At 45.9% G+C, this 18,761-nt stretch overlaps 1 protein-coding gene across 1 annotated transcript in view; it reads left to right on the top strand.

Annotated features, from left to right (window-relative positions):
• The window catches only part of SND1 (staphylococcal nuclease and tudor domain containing 1), a 390,995-nt gene that overhangs the window by 294,132 nt on the left and 78,102 nt on the right, over positions 1 to 18,761 (top strand). The window contains exon 16 of the mRNA XM_039860623.1: positions 962 to 1,071. Coding sequence (XP_039716557.1) covers positions 962 to 1,071 — 110 coding nt within the window. The remainder of the gene's footprint in view (positions 1 to 961; positions 1,072 to 18,761) is intronic.

Here is an 18,761-nt window from a genome sequence, read left to right as displayed (position 1 = left end):
TTCTGTATAAAATATTGTTCCTGGATACAAAGAGGTATGAGAGATGGGATTCTGTCCTCGGGGATCTTACAGGCTAGTTGTGGAATGAAAGATGACTGAGATTTTAAGCATGGGTAATTGCCGAGAGTAATAATGATAATAATGATAAAATAATAAGAGCTAAAATATATTGAACCTTTCCATATGTCAGGCATTATGCTAAGTATTTTACATATATAATCTCTCCTAGTTCACACAGCCACCCTGTGAAATAGATACATTATCATTCCAGTTTTAACAAATAGGGCGGCGGAGACTTTGTGACCTTGACCAAGTTACTTACTGTACCATTCAAAGTAGTAAGTGATAGAGTTTGGATATGAATCCAAGTCTCCCTGGCTTCAGACACCTAATACTTCATCAGTATTCTGTTTTTCTATCTGATTCTGAATGAAAAACTGATGGTACTATTGTCCAAAATATAACCAGAGGACAGAGGGGGAAGCTTATTTGAAGAGGAAAATGACACAGAGTTAACACCTTTGAATTTGATGTAAAAGTCAGATAGTAAAGAGAAAATGTCTGGGAGTCAGCTGGAATGGCTCTCGGGACGCAGAATGACTGGGGATGGATATCAGTGTAATTTAGGTGAGTGCGCCATTTATGTAAGTGAGGAGCGAAGAGCATAAGATGAGGACTCATCACACGCCTGGGTGGGTGTGTGTGTGTGTTTGTTTCCTACACATCTAACTTGGAACTTACCGGATCCTCCTGACGGTTCCCAGATGCTGTGACGGAGGGCCCCTCTGCATTGTGCTGCTCTGATAGCATTGGGTTTTCCCACCTGGGCGAGCTAAACTCTTGCCCTGCTACCACTGCCTCTACCTTATCTCAGACACGATGGCATTCTCTCCCAGTGCCTGCCTCATTAGAAGTGTCAGGGGACCTTTTCATCACAAATTCTCCTTTTCTCCTGACACAGGCATCGAATGCCCCAGAGGAGCCCGAAACCTCCCAGGCTTGGTGCAAGAGGGAGAGCCCTTCAGTGAAGAAGCAACGCTTTTCACCAAGGAACTGGTGCTGCAACGAGAGGTAGGACATCTTCCAGTTGCTTCTTGTGTGAAGAGGGGTGAGAAAGTGGGGCTCACTCGGACTGAGGCTTTCGCGCCATGTCAGAGATCAGTCTGTCACTTTTTCCGGTGCTCAGCCTCCACATCCATGATCCATTCTGTGTCTTCCCACATCGTATTTCCTTGAGCCCTGAATCATTGGCTAGCTGCCCCCAAATTGTTCCTCACCATTAGTGTCCTGGGATGCGTGGTGATCACTGGGCCAACCTAGCCAGGGTCCTGATGCAGAGAGCTTACGGCTCTGCGGTCCTGCTTGACGAATTAGCCTGAGCTGCCTGCCTCCAGCTGGATTTAGAAGCTTGACTAACCCTGTCAGGGGCCAATTTTCTTTGAACATTTATTTGTATCTTTGAGTAATTGCATTTTCTGTAGCGGGTTTTCTGACTTAATTTAATTGTATTTCTGTTTCTGCCTGTTGGGCTGGCTCTTACAGACAGGAGTTAGGCTTCTCATCTGCTAAGGTGCCCGTCTACCTGCTAATTTTTATCAAGTCATAGTCAACAGATCCATCTTCTCAGGACTGTCCCAGTCACTAATCCTACTGGGTAGGCACAGCAGGGGACTGTGCTGGGCTCAGGCTTAGGATTTTAGATCTGCCTGTGTCCTTTCTTTTATAGCGGAATCCATAGGGTCCCTCCAGCTTTCAAGCAATATCGTAATTTTCACAGAGCAAAAGGATTGTGGGCTCCTAGAGGCTATCTCACTCGTGGGTCTTTGTAGATCCTTGAGATCAGACATGTGGACTTCTCTGGGATGTCAAGTGATACAAATACCTATTTATAAGCGTCAGCATCTCATTTTGATTTGACGCACCAGCGACTACATCAGGTGTGCGAGGTACAAGAGAACAGGCTAGCCCAAGGTGCCCACGAGGGACTACCCTGGCCTCGAGAGAACCACCACGTTGACTCCTGACTAAGCAGTAGTACTGCCATTGGTTGCACCTCTTTGGATTTCTCTAGCACTTGCCTTCTCGTCTGTGAACGAAAGTGATATGGTAAAAGAAATTCTGAATTCTTAGTTTGAGAGAGATGGATTCCATTTTCCAAACATCAGCTGCAACCACCTGGGTGTGTCATGAGCCCTGCTGGCCATCTGTACAGTGCGGGGCGGGCTACAACCCCTCCATTGTCTCATCAGTTTCACATTGCCCTCTATTTTGGTTTTGATAAGTTGAATTTATGCTTGTGAAGAAGAATTCTGTTGCCATGCAAGGCGCCTTCCCTGCTTCCCCATTTTGTAACTGCACAATGTGGCTTGAATTTTTTTTGATTAGATAGCCCCCTGCTAGAGAAGTATTTCAAGAATCCAGGCTCTCTAGTTGTCTGTCAGTAGCTGTTGCAATTTCTGAAGTGGCCCAGTGATTAGGTAGAAGGGGCAAATGTTGTAGAATTTTCCTCTCTGTGGGCCTTTGGATCATGAACTACAGAGCAGTTTCATGTTGGAGAAAGCAGGTGAGTCCATTCAAGGTCATGACCTAAAGACATTACAGTGGAAGGAGCAACAGATGATTGTTTTTGTTTGTCGTGCTTTGGTAGAGGAAAGAAATCCCCACGTTGGATTGCCTGCGACGTTAGTGACATCCTCATCACTTACCTAAATCGCATTTGTTTCACTTCCCATCCCTCACCATAGTCATCGTCCTGTTGTTTCTCATCTCCTAAAATTTCTTTCCCTTTTTTTTCAACTCTTGTTTCCCCAGCCACTTTTCTTCCTGATCATGTTTCTGGCCCGCTGGTGATATCCAAAAGCACAAGGGGGTCAAAGAGAATACTGACCACTAAAAGGAGTGAGTGGCCCAAAGCTCTTCTACTCTCTCATGGTTATTATGATCTTACCTTCATCTGTATGTTTGCTGATATTTGACTTTTGAAAAAGATAAAATTTTCCTCCGTCTTCTTTGATGCCCCAGGCATGTGAATGAGTTTGCAGATCCTTAGCCTAATCCAAAGTTAATATTTATCTTTCTTGGTTGTAGTGTCCCAGTCTTTGACAGCCCTAAGTTGGCAGGGGGAGGGGTCTCTTGATAAAGAAGACCTTTCTGCATCTTCTTAGCTGCTCATAAGATTTTTTGAGCTGACTGTTTTGAAAGGTTTTTACCAGCGGAAAGACAAGTATGGCCTAAACTATGGATAACTTGGAATTTTGACTAATGGAACCAGTTATAGCCTATTCTTTGGGGTATTTTCCTTTATATAATATATGAAAACTGTTTTCTGAATGGTGTAGGAACGAAGAGAGGTTTTCGTTTGGTTACAGGTTTATTCATTTACTTTTACCTGTATGGTACCTTCATTTCTATTCCCTAAGTTGTCCTGCACATCTCTTCTCTTTGCCCTCTTCCCCTCACTCCTCAAGGATCTAGAAAACCTGATGCATTGGTACTCCTGGATGCAGCTGTCCTTCCCTAAGAGAAAGTGTCGTGTGATTGGGTGGATGCCTGAGTGCGGGTCTACAGCCTCCCACCTCACGGTAGTGCTTACCTTCAGGGCAGCCTCCAATGCGCCACGTTCTGCTCCAGAATCTCTCCTGGAGCCGAGCTGCTGCTGTGATGGCCACAGTCGAACAGGAGTTTTGTGCCTTGCACCCGGACTCTCGATAATCAGATTTAGCTCAGATCGTCCTTGACCCTGTCCTATCCCTCCCCTTAAAATTTTTCTTTTTATCTTCTTATTTTTGGCCAGGTTTCTCCACCCCCTGCATGCTTTTCCCAGTTACTATGAATCTTAGTTATCATACAGGATAGGAGAAGCACACAGATTTCTTGATTTCACAGCACCTCCTGGGCCCCGTGTGAGTCCCACAGGGCCTGGCCATCGTTGGACTCCCGCATGAGAACAGGGAAACTGACTTGAGGAGGACAGGGAGTGGGAGAGAGACCATGTAATGGACTCCACGTGGGTCACCAGGGAAGGGACAGAATGCTGGGATGCAAGGTGCCTAGTCCTGAAAGTGACCCCTCGTTTACAAACGGAAGTACATTGCTTTGGGTAGCCAGCCCAGGAATTGCTTCCTGCCTCTTTCTGTACTTTGAGTGAAGAGTGAATTGTATTCTTTCCATCCCATATCCTCATGTGCAGCCTGGGCACTCCCAGACAAGTCTCTTCTTAACATTTTAGATATCCCTACCCCCCCACTAACTTGAAACCTGATGGCTCTGCTCTCCTTAAATGTGCTTTACAATGGCGCTAGTCAGCGTGGAGCCATTGACATTTCTCGCCGTCACTCAGCTCTATTTTCTTGAGTGTTTCCTCTGCCATGTTTCATTGAACTTTTTCTTTCTCTCCATCTTTTTTCATGGTCCTTCTCCTCAGCCGTTGATTTTTGTCCCTTTCCAGGAGTTGGGAGTCTGGGAGGACTGTTTCTGATATTAGCCTAGGTGTTCTGGTGTTCTTCCCCCCCAGGCAAGAAGAACAGCGGGTTAGACACCTGATTACCTTTTACCTGATTCCCTCTGTGACCTTGAAGGCCAAAGCTGCCACAGAACTCTCAAAGACTTTACTTGCTTTTACTCAGAGGAAATCCAATAAACTCAACAGTTCTTTCCAGCCTGACTTAGTTGGTGTCTAGCAGGGGAAGGCAAATCCAGCTCACTGCCAGATTTTCTAAATAAAGTTTTACTGAAACAGCCACACTAATTGCTCTGTGTACCGTCGATGGCTGCTTTAGTGCTATAACAGCAGAGTTGGGTAGTTATGACAGGCTGTGTGGCCTAAAATATTTACTATGTGTCCCTTTATCAAAAAAAAGTTTGCCGACCTCTGCTGTACAGAGTTGGGTTTAAGTGGCTTGTTATAACCTCAAAAATGAGAGTTTGCTCTTGTGTCCCCTGCCTTTGAGGCCAGCTGCTTCTGGACCACGCAACATGAGATCATTGTGTTTGTTGCTGTAACTGTGACTATGAGCTGAGTGCTGTGTCCCTTTAAATGGCATGTGTTGGTGACACCCCCTTTGCCGTGTACCCCTCCCCTCCCCAAATACAGCTGCCTCGTTCAGGCAGTTCCCTGCCACACTGCCAAGGACAGGGAGGTCTGTTGTGATTTCCCAGATGGGTACTGTGCCTATTGCTAGCATCTTCCCAGAAGCAGTGGTAAGAGGTAGCATTAACTGATGGGTGGATAACTAGCTGGAAAGTGCCAGCTCCTAGGTTTTCACACTCCAGCTATCTTGTGGTGCTGGGCAAGTGATTCCCTCCCGCCTTAGTCTCCCTGCCTAAAACGTTGATCCTAGGGATCCCAAGCCATCTCTTCCTTTTGGAGCTCTTCGTATTGGTAAAACAGTCATTTGGGATCTTTTCACACCTTGCCAGGAGGCCAGCTGACCAGCACTCACTGACCAGCTGCTGCCTACGCAGCACTGGGGTCACTGTTAGGAAAACCTGTGCTTTTTCAGAGGGGGCCATAAGGTGATATTAAAAGAGAGCGATACCACAATTTAACCCTCTTCACAGTTCCAGGCTGTAGGAGGTGCAGTTCCCTGGGGCCAGGTGGGGAGAGATATAGAGAGGTTTGCTGATCATTTCTCAATGACCCCTTATCCTCTCTGAGATCTCAAAAATTGTCCCTTGCTGCTCCTGGGAAATGACGCCCTCATGCTGGACAGTCCGAGCCGAAAATTCTGGCTGCTGCCCTGACCTATTTCCCTTCTTCCTGCTGGCATCAAAGGGAGAGTGTCCCCCTGGGGAGTTCATCCTGCAGGCTGCAGTGGCCAGAGCACAGTCCTGGATTCTCTCTCTCCCACCGCCCCCTGCATTTTTACAAACAGTGATGCACAGAAGCATTACAAGCAGCTGGCGCTGTTTGAAGAACATGTATCTCTTTCTGGGAATATGGATTCGGCAGTGAGTACTGGTATGTATTTATGGAGGGGGTTCGTCCAGAAAAGAAAACTTAGAATAAAAGGAAAGTGGTTCTCCTTTGTTTCAGCACCAAGTGTGCTACATCTTGTCTGAAAACGATAATCTGGTCTGAGCAGTTTACCGTGGATCTAAATCTGTGCTTCCCCCCACAACCTCTGCCCTTCCTCACATTTCCCTTCAAGCCCTGTGGTAAATGCTCTCTCAGCCTTCCTGTTCCGGTCTGTCTGTGCAGGCCCTTTCCTGTCCAGGAGACACATGGGAGGAGAAACAGTAGCAAAGTTATATCTCTAGGTCAAAGCGATGAGGATGGTTCAAGCCAGAGGGAAATCTTTGAGGGCAAAGGACACCTGGTATGGACGAGGCCAGTGACACACTGCTCTCCCACTCTCCCGCTCTCCCTGAGTGCTATGCCACAAATAATAACCTGATGGAAAAGCCAGCCAGCTGTCCTGCAGTATTTCACGTATTTGCACAGACGCTCTATTCTAGCTTGTCTCCACCACTGCCGGGAAAGAGTGGTGCAGTAAGCCCAGTCCTCCAAACAGCCCTCTTAGCCCACCAGGTGTGAAAGGCTGTGTGGGAGCTAAGGCTTTTCTCACCTCCCCACACACTCTTGACAGTTATCACCCACCAGTGGTCTTTCTGATGGTTTTCCACTTAAGGCTCTTTTCTTTTAACGGGCTCAGGTAAAGGTCTCTGACTTAATAGGGATAAAACTTACAGTTTATATAGCATTTTTTAGTGTAAAAGTGCTTTCATATAAAATATTTCATTTTAATCTTAAAGCAAACCTATGAGAAAAATGTTATCCCCTTTTTACTGTTCGGGAAACTGAGATGCCCAGTGACCTGCGTCTTTTCACAGTTTATTTTAGAACAAATACCAAAACCCAAATGTCTCCATTTCTTTTTCTACCCCAAACTTTACCAATGTTGCTATTAGAAGGCAGTCATTCTTTTGGCCATTTTATCATTTCACAGCCCTCAAGTGTCAGGAGCTAGTTAATTTGCAAAGGACTTCCCCGAGGGTCCAGCAGTGACTGAGAATGGTTCATATCCTGTAAGGAACCGCAGTCCGACTCTGGATGCTCACAAGACCGCGTGAGATCTGAGGGATTTCCTGTGGCCATGCCGCCCCGAAACACTTACTCTGCTCTTGTCACAGCTCTCACATCGTTTACTGCCTGGTTCTTGCTTCATGTGTGGTTTGACCTTTGTGGGCCTTACTTTTCGTACGTTTCCTCTGTAACCTATCTTCATTTCAATTTGATCATATATATCTATATTCCTATTTCCAATCTTTCTTAAAAGACAAATCTAAGCAAGTACATTGTGTATAAATATAGAATTACCCACTGCCTCTAGGTTAAAGTCTCATGTCTTTAGTTTACATTTATCCTTGATTACCTCTCCAAATTCACGTCTCACCCATTACTCATTTCATGATTTGTATCTCATCAGAACTGGCCTTATTATACTCACAGTTCTCCATATGTATCATTCCATTTCATCCCTCCCATCCCTGAGGTCAACTTAAGCTCTCCACGTACTTTATCAACCATTCCCTTTCTCTGCCATCTTATTCCTACCCGTCCTTTAGGATACACTTCCTTTTCTAGGAAGCCTTCCCTTGATCTCCCAGGCTAGGTAAGATGCCCTTCCTTCAGTCCCCATAGCACCCCATGCACAGAGCTGTCATGTACTGACCAATGACGTTGAAGGGATCTGTCTGTGTTGGTCTCCCCACTAGATTCTAAGCTCAAGGACAGGAACCATGCTTTTGTCTTTGTGTTCTTCGTATTTTTGCCTAGTGTATAAGAGATACTCAATAGATAGATATTCATTAAATCAACTGATTCCCTGCGACCTAAGTCTAGAGATTAGGAAGAAAACCTATTCTTTTGCTTCTTTTGGAAAGCTCAGCATTAATGGGGCAGAGAGGAAGACTTGGGAGTATTGAGGCTGGAGACACAGCTACTAATTCAATAACTTTCCATTGTAAAAGTTCACCAAGACCTGACTGTGCACTTACCATGGGACCTTGACCTCCCTGGGTCTCCCCCATTTGTCCAAACAGGATACTTAATAGTAATGAGATAATAACGTGTATGTGTTGAAAAAATTCAAATAGGGAGCATTAGTGTCCCTTCATCACTCTCCTAATTTAAGCTACTCATCTCTTTCCCTCCCTAATATGTTTCCCATCCTCTGCTTTTGTGGATCAAACTATTAAATGAGGTGAAGGGCTTATTTTGAAGTTCAAGTCAACAAATTCTTGTTCAGTGATAAGCTGTAAGCACTATGAGAATACCATGCTGTTATCTGTCCACTTACAGCCCCTTCATTTCTGGGCTCCCTGCCCTTGCCCAGTATCTCTAAAAGTGCTGGAAGGAGGGCCCTCTAATCCTGTTCCAGCCCCTAAATGCAAATGAGAAGAGGTGAGATTGAAAGGAAGAATGGGAGATACTTGTCACATTGCCCTTTGTTTCCTTTTCCCTGGCAGCTGGATCTCCTCCCCCGCGTCAGCTTTTAAACTCGGGTAGCCAGTCACTGGTAGCTTCCCCAAGCAATCTCCGCAGCATATGCTGATGGATGCCAACAAACTGCTCGCTCCAGTGGGATTCCTCTCTGCAAAGCTGCTGGTTCAGCTAGGCCAGTGTCTGTTTCTGTGTTCTTCTGCACGGAACTTTCATAGCCAGTCAACCATAGAATTGTACCCATTCTTCTGAAATGGCTGCTGGGCCTAATTTTTCTTGGGCTTGGATAAGATCCCGTTACTTGTAATTATGTCATACAAGCTGACTGTTACAGGTTTGACAGGCCTCACTGCCCTCCAGAGGCTGGTATTCACATCTTAGGCTAGCTGTGGGGTTGGGGGCAGAATACATGGAATAAGGTTTAGGAACTCAAGAGATTTGGGCCTCCTCGGGACATGTAAGAAGGTCTCAAGGACATAATTCTATCCCGGGGAAGAACATCCTTTTCAGCAGAAGGATTCTTCCTTTCCCTGGAGAGTTGGTCCCTACTATTGTAAACTCTTCCTTGAGAGACTTTCATGTTTTCTCTGCCAATTCAATTTGTTTTTCTTACTGTTCCTACCAATAAAAGAAAATAAGAGGTATAATCCTTAAACCTGACAAATTCAGTTTCCTCCACAAGTAGAAGCCTCAGCAATGCCAGGGCAGATGCCGGCACTGATTTTTCCGCCCCGTTTTCAGTTCTGACCCACATCAGTGTCCCAAACATAACTTCCTCCTACACCTTTCCCCTAGAATGGTCCACAGTACTTAGTTTGAACCTCATCTAAAGCGAGGCCTGGAAGTGAGTACAGTGGGCACTGGTTGCCATTGGAGAATGCATTTACTAGTTCACCACAAGACTGTCTTTACAAATACAAGGTCATGAAAATCCTTCAAATAGAGCCTTGCTAAGCAGAAACCCTGCCACCTCTTGTATTCTACACTGTCTGCTTAGCTGCCATAAAATGATGTTCTTTACGAGCCATCCCTGTGGAAGATAGCTATTGCCAGGCACATTCAGCCTCCTGGTCTACCTTCTGTATAGCTTTGTAGAGCCTGTGACCCAGAACAAATGGAGAACTGCTGTCAGGAGTAAGACACTGCCGGGCTCCTCAGAGGTGAGGATTGTGCTAGGAGAGCTGGGTGCCATTTATTTTAATTAGATGTATCTGATGCCCCTAGTGACAACAATTCCTGGTTTCTCTTACCTCTTGAATCATCCTGAATACTCACTGCTTTTTGAGCTTCGGTAAGTAAGTGTTCTCTTAAAAAGGGGGGCGGGTGGGGGGCTAATTTTTAATAAGAAAGGGCTGAAGAAAAAGTTACGAATTTTTGTTTTTCAAATGAAATCTCTTTTTATGAAGTCTGTCCACTTCCTTCTGGAAGCCTAATTTGGAAACTAGATCTCTATTTCATTAATATCTTCTGACTAGCAGATCATATTTCCTTTCCACACAAAATATGACCTCATCCAGACTTGCCCACTCTCTGTCTTTGGAAGAGCTTCACATAAGACCCTAACACCCATGTAGACTTGAGTGTGAGTGTTGATGCTGACATGTTTGGGGGTCTTTAGGCCTTGTGCCTCCCTGTTCTGTTTATCCTGACCATTCCCAGACATGCCTACTGCCTGAATGTTAATAATTTCCCCTTGGAATTATATAATTCAGCTGACATCTTTTTAGAACACAGCTCTTAATATACAATAGCAAGACTTCCAGCAAAGAGTAAGCAGATTGTAGATTGCATTTTCTCTCCAGGTAATACTAGCGTTCTGGTGTTTCACATGTGACTCCCCCAAGGACACAGGAGTGACTGTTCTGCTAGATGAGCCAATCTTAACCCTGCCCTCTTCCTGTCATTAGCATGGCCACTCCCTGTGTCTGTTGCCAAGCACTGGACGAGATCCTCTATGGTCCAAACCAGGCTTTATTGATGAACTTCCCATTTGCCACTCCACCCGTGACAATTTCTGGTCAGCTGAACTTAAATGGATTTTGAAAATGAAAGTGACCAGTGGTCTGTTATGAAATGCTGTGGTGCATGAAATAAGATTATGAGCAAGCTTTTGAATTAATAGCAGAGATACCCTAACCTGGTCTGAACAACATGTGTCACATATTCGGGAAGGACAAGCTCATTCTTAAACCCATCGCCAGAACATGTAAGGGCATCTTTCCCTTCCTGGTCACTTAACAAGAACTCTGTTAGTAACGTGTGCAGAGTCGGACCTGGGTTCTCATTGCAGCTTCACCATTTACTGTGTGATCTTGGACATGCTCCTTAGCCTCTCTAAAACCAGAGCGATCTCAGTACATAATAGAATTCAGTATGAATGGTGCCCCTGGGGTTGTGCAGTGCAGCCATCCTGCCAAATCTAATGGTCTCACCTATAACAAGGGTACCTTTTCTATAGCATTATTGTGGGAATAGTGTACATATGTAAAGTGCTTAGCACTGGAGCCCTGGTCGAGAGTAAATGCTCAGTGAACAACAGCTTGCATTATCATTTTTATTATGAGTCAAAGTTCTCTCGGGGTTTAGCTAAAATCTATCATTAGAATTTCAGTGTGGACCAACCACTATCTCCAGAATAGGGAAGTAAGTTGGGCATGTGTGTTGGGAGTAGCACTCATGTTAGAATCAACAAAGAACAATAGTTAGTTCTCTCCAGTGCTCCTCATGCCCCAAACATGTCTTAAGCCAGTGATGGCAAATACGTACATGCTACCCCGTCCAGTCTTATGTCCATGGAAGACATTTCCAACCAGTCACAGCATTACTTTGCCTTGGGGCTCAGAACCTTCTCAATACAAGGCTCCTACAAGCTACTGCCAGTTGAATGGATTTGACACTCGCATTGATACCTATTTGCCATCTTTGGTCTAAGTTTTCAAAAGAACATTTAAGTACCATCAGGGGTCATCTGGTCTCTTCTACAAAGTAAGATAAAAGACAAGGTCTCTTTGCCTCTACTTCTGCAAAGTCCTATACGTTAAAACCCTTCTTTCTAGGCAGTGTAATGTTCAGTGGGAAAACGAAGGTCTGGAGGTAGTGCCGAGGAGTCCTAACCTTGATGTAGATGGATAAAACCAGCCATTACCAAGAGCGAGGAGGCTAGGACCCCACAGATGCCGCGTAGACATCTGAGAAATATGTCTCGAGTAGCTTTGCTATACACTCGGACGGCCAGAGTGGCATTTGGAGATGTTCTGCCAATACCAATGGCGCTCCATGCTTTCCCTCTGTTTACACGAGATTTTTGACCTTGCTCATTTCCCAGTGTCACTGCGACTTGAAAATGAGGGACACAGGGATGACTTATCTGGATCCTGGCATCCTTATCCTCTGATGGAATAGCAGAGCTCTTTTTTGTCCCCATACCACCTTACTATGACCAAAGCAGTCTAAGACAGCCGTAGGTTTATTTTTGATCTGTATTAAATTAGAGGATTGGAGAATATCAGGAAGAAGCTCTCAAGAAATGTCCAGGTCTTAACCAGAGTCAAGCAAAGGACCCCAAGACAAATCCTTTGGGACAGTCACTGCAGTGAGAACAAAAGCTCTCCATGGAGTCAGGAATGAAAAGTTGAATGGAAACTGCTTCACTTTTTCTTCCCAGGTTAGCACAATGCCTCCCTCTTCTCCCTTTCCCTTTTCTTGATGCAGTGGGGTTCTATTTAATGGTTACTAGGGAAGGATCTTGGCATTGAATGTACAGCTAGAGGCGAATGATCATGCAAATAAGACCAACAGGTCTCTCCATCCCTTACCGGGGGCCGCATATGCCACTTCACTTCAGAAGTCTCTACAGTGTTTGCAGATGCTGTTACCTCTCTAGTTAAACAAATCTAAAACTACTGACCCGGGATTTTTATAGCAATGCTGCAACCTTATATGAGGAAATGCAACAAATAGTCCATTACCACTGATTGGATATGGATTTTTGGCCTGGCCACGTGCCACTTGGTAATTTTAGAATAGGGTCACTTTCGGAATTGGAAGATTCCTTGAGGGAGGGGAGGGTACTGGTGTTTGCTAAGTAGTTGTTTCCTGTCTTTGTGCCCTCTCACAGCCATACGCCCCACCTCCGGAGGGCAGGGCCAACCTCTATTTCTGCCTGGCAGAGACAGCCAGAGCGCATCCTTCATCAGCTCACAGGGCTGCAGACGTGGCCATTCCCAAACGCCCAGGGTGCACTTAACTACTTCCTCCTCATAATCTCAGCACTTCCACTCGAAACACATCAGCAGCTTTGTAACTTGCATTTTATTTTGCTCTACGTTTTGGCCCTTCAGATATCTGTGGGAGGAGGGTGGGGAGACTGGCAAACCGTATTGTCACTGGTTTCAGAATCACAGTTATACCCTGAGTTATTGTCTCTAGAGAATCGTTTAAGGAAGAGTGCCAAGAGCATCCTGAAGGGCTCTCACTGTTGTCACACATGAGTTTTTAAGGTTGGATTCTGTTTCATATTTGACATGTGACTGCCTGCCTTGGTTTCAGCATCTGTGAAATGAGAGCATTAGGCCCTGTTCTGCCCGGAGAATGCTGGAAGGTGATGACTAAGACGTGGTGCTGAGGTTCCTGAGGGGCCCTGCAGTTACTTAGTCCTACTCAGTAGAAAAGGATTGCCAGGCCTCAGATGATGAATGACCATACTCTAGCCAAAGGCACTGTGTGACTTGGAGAGGGACCGCTGGTCAGTTTTCCTCCTCTGCATCTGAATAATTAGACCCAGTTGATGAAACGGAACTGCTGGTCCTAGACACCAAGCTCTGACCGACTATTCTTTACCTCACTGTGCTAAATTTTGGTCAGTTTTCCCTTTTTCTGCCATAAAATCTGTGTTAAGGTGCCGTATTCTTGACACGACTTTGGTGCCAATAAGCAGAAGCTGCCCCGGAGTACCGAAGGGTTCTCTCGGTCTTCCTTACAGCCGACAGGTTGGACTAAGCCCTGAGAATCAGACTCTAAGGGTATGTCTTCCTGCTATGGGTGTTACGCCCATCTGTCACAACAACGTGTCCCGTCTCCTGGTTCTCTAGGTAAGGCTAGAGATTTACATGTACAGTTTGTCATCTTCCCTGTCCGCGTGTGGTCATTGTCCCAGAATTCCGATCAGATCTCTCACATTTTGACCCCAGCCTCCAATCTCTGTGGCATGTCTCTCAGCTCAGCGTGTTTCAAAGGACACACTTGAACCCCAGAAGCCATGATATGAGCTTTGTTATTATCAAGAATGATGCAAGATAATTTCAGCTTACCTGCTGCCTGTCTGGTTTTGGGGGGTTTTTTTGTTTTGTTTTGTTTTGTTTTGTTTTGTTTTGTTTTTTGGCAGTTGACCCAGGGGTGGGGTTAGAAAGGCGAAGCTAGAGATTGCCCTTGAAGCTTTAGATTCTTGCCTTCCCATACAGAATTATAGTCAGCTATTGAAATAGTCCAGGCAACCACCACTAAAGTGTGGCAACTTTTAAAAAATCAGGCCTCGGAATCCGACGTACAGACTTCTAGCCTTGCATCAAAAGAAGCCATGTGGTTCCCCGTGCCCTGCTGCCCTGACGAGGCAGAGCAAGCACATGGAGTGCAGAGGGAGACCCCGAGACTGTTCTCCATGGCCAGCCCTTCAAGGAGTGAGGAAGGGCTCCTCGTGACACATTCACACGTGCATCTAAGCGTGCCTAACACCCTGTGACAGCAAGACTAACTCCAGGGACATAGAGCATTCTCACACTGCCCAGACTCCTTTCATCTGTCCTTTCTCTTTCATTCTTTCACCCTCCCCCTTGCATTTCTGTAATTGGTACAGTATCATTGAGAGGTGTTAAAGAGATCAATAGCAATTCACCTTTTCCCTTATTGATTAAAGTGACAGCAAGTGAAAACAGCAGGCAGTACCAATTCATTTGTCATAAGCTATCCATTTCCTAACAGGCCACCAGTGACCTCTCCCTCTGCCTCTTACATTGCTGATCTGCAGCTGGGGTTACTGTCGTTGCCAGGCTGCTTTAACGGGAATGAGAGAACCCTGTGTTTGGCTCCTATAATCAGAGCTGGGGGAGGAAGGAGACTGCAGGTAATGAGCAAGAAAATGACTATGCAGCCTGTGCTTTGACTGACTTTATTGGAGGGGTTCACCACATGTGCTGTGCTCTCAAGAAGAGACAGCCTGGCATCAGTTGATGGACGTTGCTGCCTCACCCAGCACTTCCCTCCCCCTTGTTTTTCTAAAGGGCACAGCCTGCCTTTATTATTTATTTTTCTACAGAATATAAATTGAGTGTGATGAGTGAAAAGCCCATGACCCCTGTGAACTGGCTCTGTTTTCACTGAAGGTGCAAAGGTTTGTCATTCCCTACATGAGCCTTCTCAAGTAGCTTTGGCTCACTGTAGGGAATTTGGGGTACCTGAGGTCGAATGTGAGTCAGGGGATTAAGGAAAGGTTCTCTTGCTTAGGAGGGGTTTGTATCCACCAGGGCGTGAAGAATGGAAACAGCGTTTATCAGCTGCTTAACTCTAGAAACAAAGGAGAGGGGGGGTGGGTGTGTGTGTGTGTGTGTGTGTGTGTGTGTGTGTAAATGCCCTCTTATTCTTACTTGGGAAAGGTGATGGAGACCCCCTTCATGACATTTCAGGTGCTGTGCACTAAAGAGCTCATTTTTAAAACTGCGTCTCGAATCGCAAATACTTATTACTTCACTCACCTGCTGGGATGACCAAGGGTCTTTGAGTCCCAGGGCTCTTAAAAGAGAAGTTAGCACTGACTACAAAGGCAGAGCTTGGTTAACGCAGCCTCTTTTCTCTTTGTATATCATAGTTTGAATTTTGCTGGTTTTTCAGCCCACACATTCACACAGAAGCAGCTGTTGTCCACCACGCCCAGCAGGGCCATTAAGCCCTCTCAGCCCCTCCACTGTGCTGAAGTCTGTTGCCTTGCACAGCGGGAGCCAATTCCCAGAAACTCCTGTCTGTGTAGAGTTTTGGCTGAGGAGGCAGTCTTTGGAAGCCTACCTGGATGCTGGTCCTGCTCCATGACCTCTGCACCTAGTAGAGGGAACTACTTACCTGAATGGGCAGTTTATGGTGACCAGTGGAACTAGCGGTTTCCAGCCAGAGTTGGTGGCTGCCCTCAAGGAGCATGTAGTCTTTCGTGTCATTCTGAGAGCATGGCTTCTCCAGAAGACTGCCATCGCGTCATGTTTCTTGAATGCCCAGTGGGTTAAGGTCAGTATTTTGGATGCACCTCTCCCAGTAGGGAGATTTCGCTAGAAACCCAGTGTCACTGTCTTAGGTCGCTCTGCAGATGCCAGACGTGGAGAAGGCAGCCAGCTCTCTGTGAAGCCGGGTAATTACATGTGAAGCTGCCAGCAGGACAATTGTTCTTTTCTCATGGATCATTAATAAACCAGTCTGGCCTGCATAGATGGGGCAGGGGAAGTCTCTGACAGTTCCATCACCTTCTTCAGCTTGCTCGGACAGATCTTCTTCCCTTTTGGTCTAAAGCTTCTAAAGCTAGGGTTTGGGGTGGCGGGGAGGGGAGGGCGGTCTAGTTCCATTTAGTGCACGAGTTTTAATCCTAAGCTGAAAAGTGGCCCCCTGCTTTCAGATAGTCTTGGCAGCCAGAGCACAAAGGGGTCAAGGCTTGCCATGGGTGGGAAGTGCCTAGTGGCTTAGCTCCTAATACTTGCAGCAACCTATGGACCAGGCCTGATTTGGAGATGAGGCAGCGAATGCAGCAGATGGCAAATAGTCCTGCTCCACTGGGGCCCGAGATCGGCACCATCTTCTTCCTTCAGCCAAGACAGCCTCATTCTTGCTATGCCTGAGTACAGAAAGCATTTCTGATTTTTTAGAAACTTCTTTTTTAGGAAGATGGAAGAAGGCAAAGCAAATGTAATATTGGAAACTCAATCTACTTAAAAACATTTCCCTGTCAAACAACCTAAAATAGAGCTCATCCTTTGTTGGTTAGAAAATTTTAGAATAGAAATCTACATTTCTCCATAGAGCATTGAGTGCAAAAATAAAAAATGGATTATAAATAGAAATAGGCATGACCCATTCAGTTTCCAAGGACTTGAGCATACAACCTTCAGAATACAGAATTAGAGCACTTTATAGCTGTAAGGGCTCTAGACGTTATTTATCCAATCCAAACAGTTCCCAGGAGCTGACAAAACTGAGGCATGAAGAGGTTAATCACTTGGGCACCTTCACTTAGTAATTCAGGGGGGAGCTAAAGTGTCCACATTCCCATGATGTTGATCTTACCTGTACCCCCACCATGCCTCCCAGACGACAGCCGCCACCACCTGTTCATCCACTTGCCTTACAAGTAATAAGTGGAGATTTTAATGGTGGCATGTAAAAGGGAGTAGGTGTGAGTGACAGTGGCAGACAGAAGAGGTAAACATGTGCATTCTCTAAGCCGTATTATTTTAGGGACATAAGGCCAGTCAGGAGGCTAAGTCAGAGGAAGAAGTCATTTGTGGCCTCGGCGTTCTGCAAAGACCTAGGCGGGGGTGCAGGTGTCCGTCCGACAAGCCTGGAATTTTCCATTGCTTTCCCTGAATGCAGTCGTAGAAAAGCTGCTGTCTTTTTATGCCAAAAACTATGTTTCAGAAGAACTCAAAAGAAACAACCAAGGAATGGAAATTGTTCTAAGCTGAGGGGTTTTTCTTCCTTTTTCTTTGGGGTGGGGGGCAGCTTTCATTGTTGTTTTACTGAGAGATGGGGGCGGGGGTGAAATTTCCTGGCCGGGAGTGCCTCGAGCTACTTGGGTAGGAAGGACTGCAGCTCAAGCACCGTGTTCTGGTCACTTTCGGCCAGGGCACAGGGTGGACCCCGGGCGCCATTTCTTGCTCCCAGCATCCTGTGCTCTTAGCCCTGCTCCCACTACTCTCACAGGAGGCTGATCCGAAAGCCTTGCTATATTATTAGGATCTGGGCTTACACCCACCCTGTAGCTGAGGCTGGTTACCCATCTTGTTAGCAGTGACGTCTGTTTGTCTTTTAAGGGGTTGTCAAGTGGAGGAGGAACAAATCACATTTTCCGGCAATTTAATTTTATTAACTCTGATTTTTTTTTTTTCCTTTTCCAAAGCACAGCTAAATGGAGCTAAACATACACACAAGGGCTATATTTAGTCTTGATGGTGTGGTAGAGTAGGGAAGGCACAAACATAGAGGTTTATCTGCTACCTAGTAAACACAGGGAGGTGTCAAGGCTGGAGAATTCAATAGTAGTAATAAGCATTTATATGGTGCAATGACAGCTTCGATACAGGGCATAATTTTCCGGGGATTGCTATTAATTGTGCTTCTGCCTGTGAGCGGCCCCCTGGTGAGGGGCTTGGAACACCACGCAGAGTTAAGCTATATTAAACATCAATTAAAACTGCGTAAAATAGAAACGAAATAAAATGTGCAAAGGTCAGAGTGGCTGTGCACATTCAGACACGGCCCTGGGGAAAGAGGGCCTTGGTGAACCTGGTGCACGGGGGGATTCCCGCTCCTAGTTGCCCTCGGCTCCTTTGAGTTCCTAGGGTGAGGTTTACTGGAGAGTAGGTAATGATACCCTCTAGCTTCCCCAAGTTCAATTCTTCCCCAAGGGGTCTCGGAAATTACTCGTTGTGGCCAGCAAGATATGAGAGAAGACAACCAGAATCTACCAGCGCTGACCAGTGGAACTTTCTGTGATGGAAACCGTTTTTATCTGCGCTGTTCAGTATGGTAGCCACCAGTCCCGTAAGGATACTGAGCACCTGAAATGTGGTTAGTGCAACTGAAGCACAGAATCTTTAATGAAATTTAACAAATTTTCATTTAAATAGCCGCACGTGGCTAGCGGCCACCATATTGGACAACACAGGACTCCAAACAGTCCCTTCCCCACACTGAGCATCAGGACGTGTTTGGTTTGCATTGCACCCTTCTCCCCCCGAACGTAATCTGCACCTCTCCTCGTACCTCTGAGTTTTTTTCCTCAATACTTTTTTTGACCCAGTCCTCTCATGCTCTTGACTTAAGCTTCTAAATTCCTTCACAAGGGTCACACACAATGTCAAGAGATGAAAAAGATCGATGTCTGCATCGAGCCGGACGGCAGTGGCCTCATCTTTGCCCCTTTTTCCTGACAGCCCCTAGTCAGGCTAATACCAGCTATTTCTCACTCTCCGGGGCAGAGAAAGGAATGTCTTTGGCTCTCTGGCGGATGATCACAGGCCTGTGATGTCATCACTGTTCCCACCAAACAACTGATCTGGTTGCTAAGTCT

Source organism: Pteropus medius, unplaced genomic scaffold (assembly GCF_902729225.1).
Source record: "Pteropus medius unplaced genomic scaffold, Ma_sr-lr_union100, whole genome shotgun sequence".
NCBI lineage: Eukaryota > Metazoa > Chordata > Mammalia > Chiroptera > Pteropodidae > Pteropus > Pteropus medius.
Note: the sequence above shows the minus strand (reverse complement) of the source record. Positions and strands in the feature narration are given on the sequence as shown.